The 12,616-nt window shown below is 41.4% G+C and overlaps 1 protein-coding gene across 23 annotated transcripts in view; it reads left to right on the forward strand.

Annotated features, from left to right (window-relative positions):
- RGSL1 (regulator of G protein signaling like 1) overlaps positions 1 to 12,616 on the forward strand; it is a 140,324-nt gene that overhangs the window by 69,685 nt on the left and 58,023 nt on the right. For all 23 annotated transcript variants that reach the window (XR_013528977.1, XR_013528978.1, XM_078355067.1 and 20 more), the window contains 4 exons: positions 1,859 to 1,988; positions 2,679 to 2,783; positions 3,785 to 3,946; positions 4,944 to 5,911. Coding sequence is in view for 21 of the 23 variants with exons in the window: in XM_078355067.1 (XP_078211193.1) it covers positions 1,859 to 1,988; positions 2,679 to 2,783; positions 3,785 to 3,946; positions 4,944 to 5,911 (1,365 nt within the window). In the remaining 2 variants the exon portion in view is untranslated. The remainder of the gene's footprint in view (positions 1 to 1,858; positions 1,989 to 2,678; positions 2,784 to 3,784; positions 3,947 to 4,943; positions 5,912 to 12,616) is intronic.

Genomic DNA, 12,616 nt, shown 5'->3' on the forward strand with positions numbered 1-12,616 from the left:
GAGGAAGCTATATTTTTGTTGTTAATTTGTGTTTGTTTTTGACTTGGGGTCTCACTGTCACCTAGGCTGCAGTGTAATGGTGTGATCTTGGCTCACTGCAACCTTTGCTTCCCTGGCTCAAGCAATCCTTCCACCTTAGCCTCCCAAGTAGCTGGGACCACACAGGCACCTGCCACCATACCCAGCGAATTTTTGTATTTTTGGTAGAGATGGAGTTTCACCGTGTTGCCCAGGCTGATCTCAAGCTACTGAGCTCAAGTAATTCACCCACCTCAGCCTCTCAAATTGCTGGAATTACAGGCAAGACCCATGGTGCCAGGCATAAGGGAACTATTCAAAATGTGAATTGGGAGAGGGAGAAAAAGATGAGGCACACAGAATAACTATAGGAGAAACTATAAAGAGAGGAGTAGAACAAACAGCATCAAACCAAGTAGACATTTCTCCTTTTTACATTTTTCACCTCTTGTGCAAGCAATTGCTGGTGAATTCTTTCCACAGTCCATAGTTAGCAAATGGGATTCTCACCCCTGTGATAGGTTAGACACCTGGGACACTGTGCTGAGAACAGGGCACATCTAAGCAAGAAAGACTCTGGGAATTGGCTGGCAACGTCTGTAGTGGGTGTGGGGTGGGAAGGGGCAGCCCATGGGCCACGTAATTATTATCCATATGTGTTATCAGACACAGATCAAGATAAGATGCTTTTCTGCAATTTCTAATGACTACTCAACTATTCTTCTCCAAAGGCATATTTTTCTCTCAATTTCTTCTCTTTATGCCTTTTTTCCTGTCTTATTTTTCCCTTTCCCCACTCCTGTTCTCCTTTTCTACTATGTAGACCTTAGACTTACCAATGGCTTCCACGTGCCCTACAAGGGGGCATATAGGATCAGAAAGACCGCTCTAAACCTGATAACAACAAGGTTTTGTTCTCTCTGAGCTCTGGATAGCTGAGAAGAGACATTCTATTTTGACTTTTTTTTTTTTTTTTTTGAGATGGAGTTTCGCTTTTGTTGCCCAGGTTGGAGTGCAATGGCACAATCTTGGCTCACCGCAACCTCCGGCTCCCAGGTTCAAGTGATTCTCCTGCCTCAGCCTCCCAAGTAATACAGGCATAATCCAGGGATTACAGGCATGCACCGCCACACCCAGCTAACATTTTGTATTTTTAGTAGGGATGGGGTTTCTCTATGTTGGTCAGCCTGGTCTTGAACTACTGACCTTAGGTAATCTACCGGCCTTGGCCTCCCAAATTGCTGGGATTACAGGCATGAGTGGTGGCAGGCCTTCTATTCTGGCCTTCTATGCTGACTCTTATATTTAATTTCCCAAGGATAACCCTGAAAGCTGAAAAAAACTCTTTCTCTGTGGCATGATCCCTCAGGAATCCATCCTGTATCCTGAATGCTGCTATGTGTGAATCTGTTTTTGTACATGTTGTACAATTGATAGGGGGTAGGAGCTTGTCAGAAATTATGAATGTGTTTACAAAGAAGCAAGTTGAATAGAGTTACGATCTGACACCACAGACACAAATATTTTTGGCTTTTCTTCTGTCAAGCAAGACTTAGATTTTTTTCTATAACAACTTCAGGAATAAGAAAGAATTTTTTTTCATGAAAGATCACGATGTCATTTTCTAATGATCCATTTGCTTCTTTGCAAGTCTCCTCCTCTTTGATGCTTCTTTTTTTAAGTCCAGCTTCCAGGTTTATAGAAATTATTTTTAATCAACACACCTCTTCTTTGGCTAGACATTGCAAGTGTGAGGCGATCAGCTGCCCCTTACTAAGTTGTATTTCTTAGCAGTTCAGTTTCATTTAGTTTTTTTGTTTCTATTTTGCTTTGAATCTAGATTGCCAAATACAAAGGATTATTGACCTGGTTGGAAAAATACCGATTACCTTTCTTCTGTAAAACAAACTTGTGTTTCCATTACATTCTTTGTCAGGAGCTCCTCAGTTTCATTAAGTCCCCAGAAGGAGGTAAGCATTGGTATGCATGTCTGTTTGTGTACGTGTGGAGAAATATAGGAAGTCACACTTCATAATAATCTTATGCCTGTCAGTCCCATAGCAAGATACAAATATTGGCTGAATTTATAGATATGTGCATAGCCCAGCTCATGGTATGGCAGTAGGTAAAACCTTAGCCTGAAAAATTGGTATCTAGAGAAATATGCGGGAATCAGATGGACTGGGCCATTTATCTCACTGTAGCCAGAAATGAGAAACTTAATGGTGGCCGGAGAACATAGTAAAATTGCCTAATCTGGAATCAAACAGATTTCACCACCTTCATTACTGTCATGTGGTTTAAGCCACCATAATGTCTCACCTAGTTAATAAAATCATCTCTTAATTAGTCTCTTTGCTTTTGCTCTTGCTCTCTTGCTCATAGAAGCCAGAGTGAGCCTCTTAAAATGTAATTGGTGGTGGTGCTGGTTGGAGGGTGTTTTTGAGCTGTGAATTGCGTGATGCTTGTGTGTCCCTGCCATGTTAACACATGTTACCAAACGGTCTGGTGCCTAGCTTCAGAAGCACCACATGATCTGGACCCTCTTCATCTAAGTGGTCACAATTTGTCCTCACCACACTAAACAAATGCGGGTCTGGCTGGGAGAGGGGCCAGGGTCAAAGTTCATTCTCTCTCTTATGGTGAACTTTTCCTGGCAGCCAAGATGATGAGATGGAAAAAGGCAGACCAGTGGCTACTCCAGAAATGCATTGGCGGGGTCAGAGGGATGTGGCGCTTCTGTTCCTACCTCACAGGCAGCGCAGGTGGGTTCTTGGGGTTGTTCCTGGGGCGTTTTCAAGTTCCTAATAGTTTTCAGGTTGCCCTAAGCCCCAGTTAACAGTTATATGTGAATATAACTGTTCAATATAAAAACGTTCAATAATGTGGTTTGGATAATAATCTTTGGAGACTGAGGTCTATAGTATAGGTTAAAGGAAAAGCAATCAGAATCCCTTTTACTCATTTATTCATTCATTCATTTAGCAGTATCATTAAGCACCGCTATGTGGCAGCCACTGTGCTGGTAGGTTGGGTTACAAAGGTGAACAAGAGCCATAAGTCCCTTCTTCACAAAGCTGCCACTTTGGCGGGGAGACAGACAAGGAACAAGTAAACAAATCCCCATAGTAGGAGTGTTGGAAACACTGCCTCCTGTTCCGTTGGGTCTGGCTAATTGCTGGGTGCTGGGTGCTGGGAGGCTGGCATCTGGTCCTGGCTGACACTCCAGCTCAACATTAAGTTTCATCCAGGGGCCTAAACCCTAGTTTTAAGGGTAAAATCCTGGATGTCCAGGGAGCAGGTAGGGAAGAACTAAATGGATTACATCTTTCACTTTGTCACTCAGAATTTGGCCCTGGAAAAGTGTTCAATAAAGGGAATGTAGTCTTGGCATCTTTTGCCTCCAGTGTCCTTCTGCAGGCCACTCTCAGTCCATGATCTAGAAAATTTTTTTTCTCCCAATTTCATTTTTTTGGACAAAATTTAAATATTTCATAATCCACCCCAGAGTCTTTCAGTTTTCCCTAGTAATGGTTCTTCTAACGCCAGCAACAAAAACCCAACGGATTCCCATGCATTAAGTCTCTTCTCCCCATGCCTCCCACAGTAGAACTTTTCTAGAGATGATACCTTGAACCAATTACCAGGAATGATGATTGCTGCAGTGGAACAGGCTGGTGGGGGATGTCAGCTGATTCACCCAGATGCAACCACCAAAGAGGCAAAACCAGGGTACAGCTCTGTGCCTCTTCTATCTCATCTGTAGGTGAAGAACTGGTGGATTTCTGGATTCTTGCTGAGAAGATCCTGAGCATAGATGAGATGGACCTGGAAGTGAGAGACCACTACCTGTCCCTTCTTCTCATGCTGAGGGCCACTCATCTGCAGGAGGGCTCCAGGGTAGTAACCCTCTGCAACATGAACATCAGTAAGAATTATAAAGTATATTCTTGGGGAATGCAACAACAAAAAAGAAATTCAGTGTCTGAGAATTCTTAGTCTCCTTCTTTGCAGGAAACCCCACCTTCTCTCCATCTTTTATGTATCAGAGATGCTAGTGGCACCTGCAACCCTTAAACAGGAAAGTATTGAAAGACACCATTGTCCTTAAGCTGGTACTTGCCTCTTTCAAACCCACCAATGAAGGCTGGCTGGAAGGGAGGGAGGAGGAATTGGGGCAGGATACTTGAAAAGCACCTGTAACATTTGAGCCTACATACTTTTGTGATTTTATTTTTTTAATTGGGATTCTCTAGAAGAAACTGCAGCCCACTGGCCAAATGCAGTATATGTGGCCTGTGAGCTAAGATTGTTTTTCATCCAGGCCTAAACCCTAGTTTAGGGTGGGGCTTTATAAAAAAGAAGGAAATGTTATGTGGTTTACAAAGCCAAAATATTGACCATCTGGCCCTTTACATAAAAAGTTTGCCAACTCCTTCTCTAGAATGCAAGATTTATTTATATTTGTTTGTTGATTAAATGAGGAGGCATTCCTAACTCAAATACGAATGTGTTCCAAAAGATGCACTGTTTGGATTCGTCACACTCCTCTCTATTCCCACAGATGATTGAGAATTGATGGCATTAAAATCAGGGCTAGTGCTACTTATCCAGTCCTAAATTGTTCATCAAAAATCCTGTTCAATGTAGATGTCTCTTATTCTTAAACATTTTTCTTGTGCTTTTGCTTTTCTTTAAAATAACATTTAATAGTCTAAAAAGTAATCCCATAACATGGCTTGGGAAAGAAGATAAAGGGATCACTGTGTGCTGAGAAAACCATGAAAACGTGTCGACTATATATTTTAACTATTCACGCTCCAGGATTGTGTGAGGAACTTAATGCTATACACAAAGACATTCAAAACCCTCTCCATCATCATCTTCACTGCCGTCATCACATTATTTTTCTGTATTATTTCCAGAATCCCTCCTGAACCTCTCCATCTGGCATCCCAACAAGTCAACTACCAGGAGGGAGATCCTGAGGCACATGCAGACAGTGGCTCTGTTCAAACTGCAGAGCTACTGGCTTCCCAACTTTTACACCCACAGCAAGATGACCATGGCCAAGGAGGAAGCATGCCATGGTCTGATGCAGGAGTATGAGACTCAATTATACAGCGTTTGCTACACCCACGTAGGAGGACTTCCTCTGAACATGAGCATCAAGAAGTGCCACCACTTTCAGAAGCAGTACTCATGCAGGAAAGCCAAGAGGAAGATGTGGCAATTGGTAGATCCTGACTCTTGGTCTCTGGAAATGGACATCAAGCCAGATACTATCAGTATGCCCCTACGGGACACATGTTCTGAAGAGAAGGTGGTTATACAAATGCCTTCCCTGAAAACGTCTTCTTCAAAGGGAACAAGAATCAGTTCCCTGGAAAAGGAAACGCATTGTGCAAAAACATCCAGTGTAAAGGATAAAGCCAACAGCCACCTTCACATGGAGGGTCTCTTTGAGACAAAGGTCTCTACCCACCTGAGGACTGTCACCCCCATGGTCAACCCCTCCTTCAAGATGACAATTCAGAAGGCCATCAAGCAAGGCTTCTCCTTAGGATACACCCACTTGGCCTTGTGTGCTGATGCCTGTGCAGGGAACCCTTTCCGGGACTACCTGAAAAAGCTGAATTTGAAAGTGGAGACCCAACTTCTTGACCTCTGGCAGGACCTGCACCATTTCCTCAGTGTCCTTGTGAATAAGAAGAAGAATGGGAATACAGTCTTTCGTCACTTGCTGGGTGACAGAATCTGCGAGCTCCACCTGAATGAGCAGATTGGTCCATGCTTACCACTCAAATCCCAAACCATTCAGGGCCTGAAGGAACTCTTGCCTTCTGGAGATGTGATCCCCTGGATTTCTAAAGCCCAGAAGGAGATTTGCAAGGTAGGCCTTGCCTCACAGAAATGAGTTAGTATCTGGCAAGTTAGGTCAAAACTGAACTAAAAATCCCATCTGGTCATCTATACTAAGTTAATTCTATAATTACCCACATAAACCCTCAGATATTGAAGAGTTGGTTGATCTCTTAAGGCAGGGGTCCCCAGGCCCTGGGCCACAGATCTGTACAGCCCCCAGCCTGTTAGGAACTGGGCCGCACAGCAGAAGGTGAACAGAGGGTGAGCAAGCATTACTGCCTGAGCTCCATCTTCTGTCAGATCAGTGGTAGCATTTGAGTGCAAACAGTATTGTGAACTGTGCGTGTAAGGGCTCTGGGTTGCATGCTTCTTGTGAGAATCTAATGCCTGATTATGTGAGGTGGAACAGTTGCATCCCGAAATCATCTCCCCAGCCCCCAGTTCATGGAAAAGTTGTCTTCCCAAAACTGGTCCCTGGTGCCGAAAGGTTGGGGACCGCTGTCTTAAGGCACAAATTTTGCAACTTCCCCCAAATCAGCCAAAAACTCTAAAGTAGAATAGAGGTGGGGAGTGTTGATATCCATTCCTTCTTCATCTTCCTTTTATACGAAGCCTCTGCAAACCATGAACTTCAGAGTGTTCCATGAGGAAAGTTTTTAATTTCTGTTATGAACATTACGTATTGAAAAGCAAGCTCCCTTTACTAGACCAGCCATCAAGGCAATGTTCAGTTAGGATGAATTTATTTTCATCTCAAAACATTGGCTAAAAGCAATGGAATATTCTGAAGACTCACAGGAAGGGAAGCCCATCACGTAGCTATTGTATCATCAAGTTCTTAGCAGAAGGCAAATGGCAAAGTCAAGTTAGGTAACAGATGAGAGAAAAATAAGAGGGACTACTCACAAAGGAATGGGTGGTGCAGTAGGGAAACCACAGGGATAGTGTAACAGCACAAGGTCAGTAAGGGCAGGGCTCCTTTATCATTCCTAGGTATGAAGAACTGGGGACAGGAAGAAATTACTAGAACCAGGAGAGAAAGAGCCATATGGAGTGGGACACTTACTTGGCAGAAGCTGTAACCATCAGTTGAGGGATGTAACTAATTCACAGTGATCTAGCTTGGAGGCATTGGAAAAATAGATACCCCAAGGTTACTCTGCTCCTGCTTTCCCATCTCCTGTGAGGACACCTCATCTGATGAACCCAAACAGAGGACAAGGGAACTGATTGATGTGGCTCATACAGGTTAATCTTCCAAGGCACAAACAGGTTGGAGAAGAGTAGAGAGTAGATCTGGAGGAGCAAATGGATAAAAGCATCAGATTATAACATATTTACCTTATAAAGCACATTCACACACATTGTCTCCTTCATGCTTCTTAGCACTCGCAGGAGGCAGACGGAGTAGCATTGTTGCTTCTCTAGTACAGATAGGGGAAGTGAGTCACACAGAGAGTAAGTGAATTATCCTAAAGCCATGTAGCTAGCTAGTAGATAATCCAGGATCAGAATCCCGGAGTTTTTGGCTCTAAGTCTAGCATGATTTCCAGTATCTCATAATTATCCAGAGTTGTAAGTGAGGTAGTGTCAGAACAGATCTGTCTAGTGGATCCACAGCCAAAGTGCTCCTTTGCTCAAGTTTTGATTAGTTAAAGCCCAGAGGTCTCTGTGGAAGCATTTTAGGACAGAGATTCAGACAGAGATTGTGCTTCTTGGATCAGAATCTCACAGCAAATACTTTTACCTGGTGGAAAGATACTGAAGATATTTGTACATAGGGAAGACTGGCCTATAACAGTTAGTCAGACTAAACATTTTTATATCATTCTTGACTCCCCTCTTTGTCTTACACCCATGTCTAGTCTGTTGGCAAACCCTGTTGGCACTACCTTAAGAAATCCAGAGTGACCACTCCTTTCCACCCTTGTTACCACCACTACCACCCACCTCCTGTCCTCTTACCTGTAATATTACAATGGTCTTCTAACTGATGCCTCTGTGTCTACCCTGTCCCTCATCAACTCATTTCCATACCAACCACAGTGATTCTCTCAAAACATAGTGTAATTTAACAGGAAATGAGTGAGGACCATGAAAACAGATGGCTGTCTCAATGAAGCAATTTTTCTTTCAGTAAAATCCAAAGTTCCTAATAAATCTAGCAAGGCCCTACATGTATGCACTCCACCTCTCCTCTCTGGCTTCATCTACTATTCCACCCCCACCCCATGCTCATCACCCACTATGCCGGCACACTGCCAGCTTGGCTGTTCTGTGTAACATACGGATATCTGCATGGCTTAGTCTCTCACTCCCTCAGGTCTCCATTAAAGAGTCACTTTTTCAGTGAGGACTTCCTTGGTCATTTGATGTAAAATTTCAAGCACACTCCCGTTTTATTTTTCTCCTTAGCACATATCACCAAATACATCCATACTCAGAGTAACATCAGCAATATGGTGAAATAGGAGGTCCCCAGCTTTTGTTCACCCATAGAAACATGGACTTGCCAACTATACACAGACAAAAGTGCCTTTTGATGAGCTTTGAGACCCAAGTTGGAGGCTGCACCACCCCAGCGGAGTTCAAGATCAAGGAAAGCTGCTTTGAAAAGGCAGTCTCATGCCTCCAGTAGCAGGCTTGTCAATCAGGATCATCAGCCTCATCTCCTGTGGACTCAGCTTCAGAATCATCTGTCCATAATTTTGCCACCAGACCTACCCTTCTATGGTCCTAGTAGAAACTATGCCTGCCTAAAACCTTGTTAACAGGCCTAATGCCTTTGGGTCTCATTTGACATGGAAACAGCCCTGTGACCCAGCTCCACATTGCTCAACTGCAGTCACAGAGGAAATGCCTGCTCAGAGATCCAGCAGGAACCACACCCTGATAACAGGCCTGCTGACCCCAGACCTGATGATAGACTCTGAGGCAGCCCTGTCCACCCACAGACCTAGAGACAGCCACATTCAATGGGGTTTTCACACTGCTAGCAGCCCCAGCTTTATCCCTGACCGCCTGTGGACTCAGCTATAACCCAAACCACCTGCAGACCTTGAGGCAGCTCCACAGCCTTTGAACCAGGCTCTAGCTCCATCTGCCTACAGGTACAGCTCCAGCTCTGCCCACCCATAGACACAATGATCTTACTCATGGAACCCAACAATAGGTTTGCTTATAAACATCACCAGCTAACCAGCCCAGAATCTCTGACTGGCTAATTGGCAAAGGCATTTATGTGTGTGCCAAAACCATCCTGTGAAGACTGGAAGAGGTGACTGTTCCTTCAAGTGTACACACAGCAATGCAAGGATACAAGGGTCATGAAAAATCAGGTACATGTAATATCAGCAAAGGAAATTAATAACATTTCACTATCTGACCCTGAAGAAATGGAGATTCATAAACTGCTTGACGAAATAATTCAAAATAACATGTTTTTTAAAAATGTTTTTCCTTTTTCTTTTTATAAAGGATTTCCAAACTTTTCAACAAAATAATCCTCTTTTTTAAGAGACAGGGTCTCACTCTGTCACCCAGGCTGGAATGCAGTGGCAGGACCATAGCTCACTGCAGCCTCAAACTCCTGGCCTTATGCTATATTCTCCCACCTTGGCTTCCCAAAGTGCTGGTATTACAGGAGTGAGCCACCATGCCCAGCCAAAATAATCATCTTAGAGAAGCTCAATAAGTGATATGAAAACACAGGCAAACAACTGAACAAAATCAGAAAAAAATGCATCAATCAAATTAGAAGTTTAATAAAAAATAAAAAACATAAAAGAGCCTAACAGAAATCCTTAAGCTGACAAATATAATGACCAAACTGAAAACATTTGACAAAGAGCTTCAACAGCAGACTTGATTAGGCTTCAAAGGCTAAAAGCAACTGAAGTTGTTATCAGCTTAAAACAGATTTATGTTTTAAGCAGAAGAAATAAATGAACTCAAAGACAGGTCATTTGAGAAATAAAAAGGTTTAAAAACACCAAAGAAAGCCTATAGGACTTATGGGACACCATCAAGTGAACCAATATACACATAGACATCTCAGAAGGAGAAGAGAGAGAGAAAGGGATAGAAAGAAATTTAAAGAAATAATGGCTAGAAACTTCACAAATATGAGGGAACAGGACATCTAGATTTCTGAAACTCAAAGATCTCCAAATAGGCTGAACCTAAAGAGTTTCAGACTCAGACAGATTAGAAATAAATTTTTAAAAGTCAAAGACAAAGAATTTTGAAAGATACAAGGGAAAAGTGACTTCTAATACACAAGGGAGACTTGAAAAGACTACCAGACGATTCCTCAGCAGAAACCTTATAGTCTGGAAGACAGTGGGATGATATATTCAAGATGCTGAAAGAAAGAAAAGGAAAACTGCCAATTAAGAATTCTTTACCCAGATAAATTATCTTTTGAGAGTGAAGAAGTAAAAAATAAAAATAAAAATAAAAAACTTTCCCAAACAAAATCTCAGTTTGTCACCACTACAAAGCAATACTGCCTTACAAGAAGTACTACAGGAACTTCAAAAATGAGGTGAAATTAAAAGGTGCTAAATAACAACAAAAAAGCATAAGAAAGTATAAATATCACTGCTAAAGGTAGATATAATGACAAACACATAGTATTGTAATATGATGAAGGTATATAAATCGCTTTTAACACTAGTATTAAGACAAAGTTGTAAGAATAATTATAATCACAGAAATTAGTTAATAAAAACAAAATATATAAAAAAGCAAAAGCTGACATCAAGACATCAATTATGTAAACTGTAGCAAGCAGGGTGAAAAGTGTAGAACTTTGTATGCAATTGAAGTTGTTATCAGCTTAAAACAGATTTATGAGTATAAAATGTTTAATGCGAGGTTCATGGTAACCACAAAAAAATGTACAGTAGATACCTAAAAGATAAAAAGAAAATAAAGCATATCACTACCAAAATAAATAAATAAATAAATTACAAAGGAAGGACAGCAATAGAGAAAGAGAGGGAAGAAGATAACTACAAAACAGACAGAAAACAATTTACAAAATGGCAACAGTAAGTCTACCTAACAATAATTACTTTAAGTGTGAATCGTTTTAACTCCCCAGTGAAAAGCCATTGAGTAGATAAATGTATAGAAACACAAGACCCAACAATACAAGAGACTCATGATAGATTTAAGAACACAGATAGGCTGAAAGTGAAAGGTTGAAGAAAGATATTTGATGGCAGTGATAACCCAAAAAAAGCATATGTGGCTATACTAGATCAGATAAGATAGGATTTAAGTCAAAAGCTGTCACAAAAGCCAATGGAGGTTATTATATAATGACAAAGGGTCAATTTAATAGGAAGATGTAGCAGTTATAAGTACGTATGCATCCAACATCATCATCTAAATACATTAAGCAAACATTGACAGATCTGAAGGAAGAACTTAATCTTCTATTATTATTGTGTTGCTTTAATAGAAGACTTCAACGCCCCACTCTTCATAATGGGTACATTACACAGATAGAAAATGAATAAAGAAACAGCAGAACTGAACAACCTCATAAATCACTGACCTAACAGTCATATACAGAACTTTCTACTCAACAGCAACAGAATAATTACTCTTCTCAGGTGGACATGAATATTCTCCGGAATAGATCATGTGCTAGGTCACAAAAAGGTCTTAACCAATTTAAGATTAAAAACATTCTATAGCCAGATGTGGTGGCACAGGTTTGTAGTCCCAGCTGCTTGGGAGGCTCAGGTGGGAGGATCACTTAAGTCCAGGAGTTCAAGGTTACAGTGACCTGTGATCACACCACTTCACTCCAGCCTGGGTGAAAGAATGAGACCCTGTTTCTAAAATAGTAAAATGAGATAATACTACAAATACTTTTTAATCAAGTACAATGGAATGAAACTAGAAATCAAGAATAGAAAATGGGGACATTTATAAAAACATAGAATTAAATAACATATTTTGAAACAACTAACGGCTCAAAAAAATCAAAAAGGGCAGTCAAAAATACTTCAGATAAATGAAAATAAAAACAACATACCAAAACTCATGGGATGCAGCAAAAGCAGTACTAAGTTGGATACTTATAGCAATCAGTCCTATCTTAAAAAGAAAAATCTCAAGTCGGGGGCTGTGGCTCAAGCCTGTAATCCCAGCACTTTGGGAGGCTGAGGCGGGTGGATCACCAGGTCAAGAGATCGGGACCATCCTGGTCAACAAGGTGAAACCCCGTCTCTACTAAAAATACAAAACTCAGCTGGGCGTGGTGGCGCGTGCCTGTAATCCCAGCTACTCAGGAGGCTGAGGCAGGAGAATTGCCTGAACCCAGGAGGCGGAGGTTGCGGTGAGCCGAGATCGTGCCATTGCACTCCAGCCTGGGTAACAAGAGCGAAACTCTCTCTCTCTCAAAAAAAAAAGAAGGATCTCAAATAAACCACTTACGTTTACACCTTACAGAACCAGAAAAAGAGAAGTAAACCGAAACTTATCAGAAGGAAAAAGAGGATAAAGATTAGAGAAGAAATACATGAAATGGAGAATAGCCACAGAACCTGGCCTGAGTCATAAATCTTTTAAACTAAAAGGGATGTTAATAGGATATTCATTTCACACATGCTTGTTTATTACTCATATTTAATATATATTTGCAGTTTATTTGTTAACAAGTAACATTATGTTACATATTGTTCAGATTCAATCATTGAACTGAATTGTCTCAGGA

The sequence above is a fragment of the Callithrix jacchus genome, chromosome 18 (genome assembly GCF_049354715.1).
Source record: "Callithrix jacchus isolate 240 chromosome 18, calJac240_pri, whole genome shotgun sequence".
NCBI classification, from domain to species: domain Eukaryota; kingdom Metazoa; phylum Chordata; class Mammalia; order Primates; family Cebidae; genus Callithrix; species Callithrix jacchus.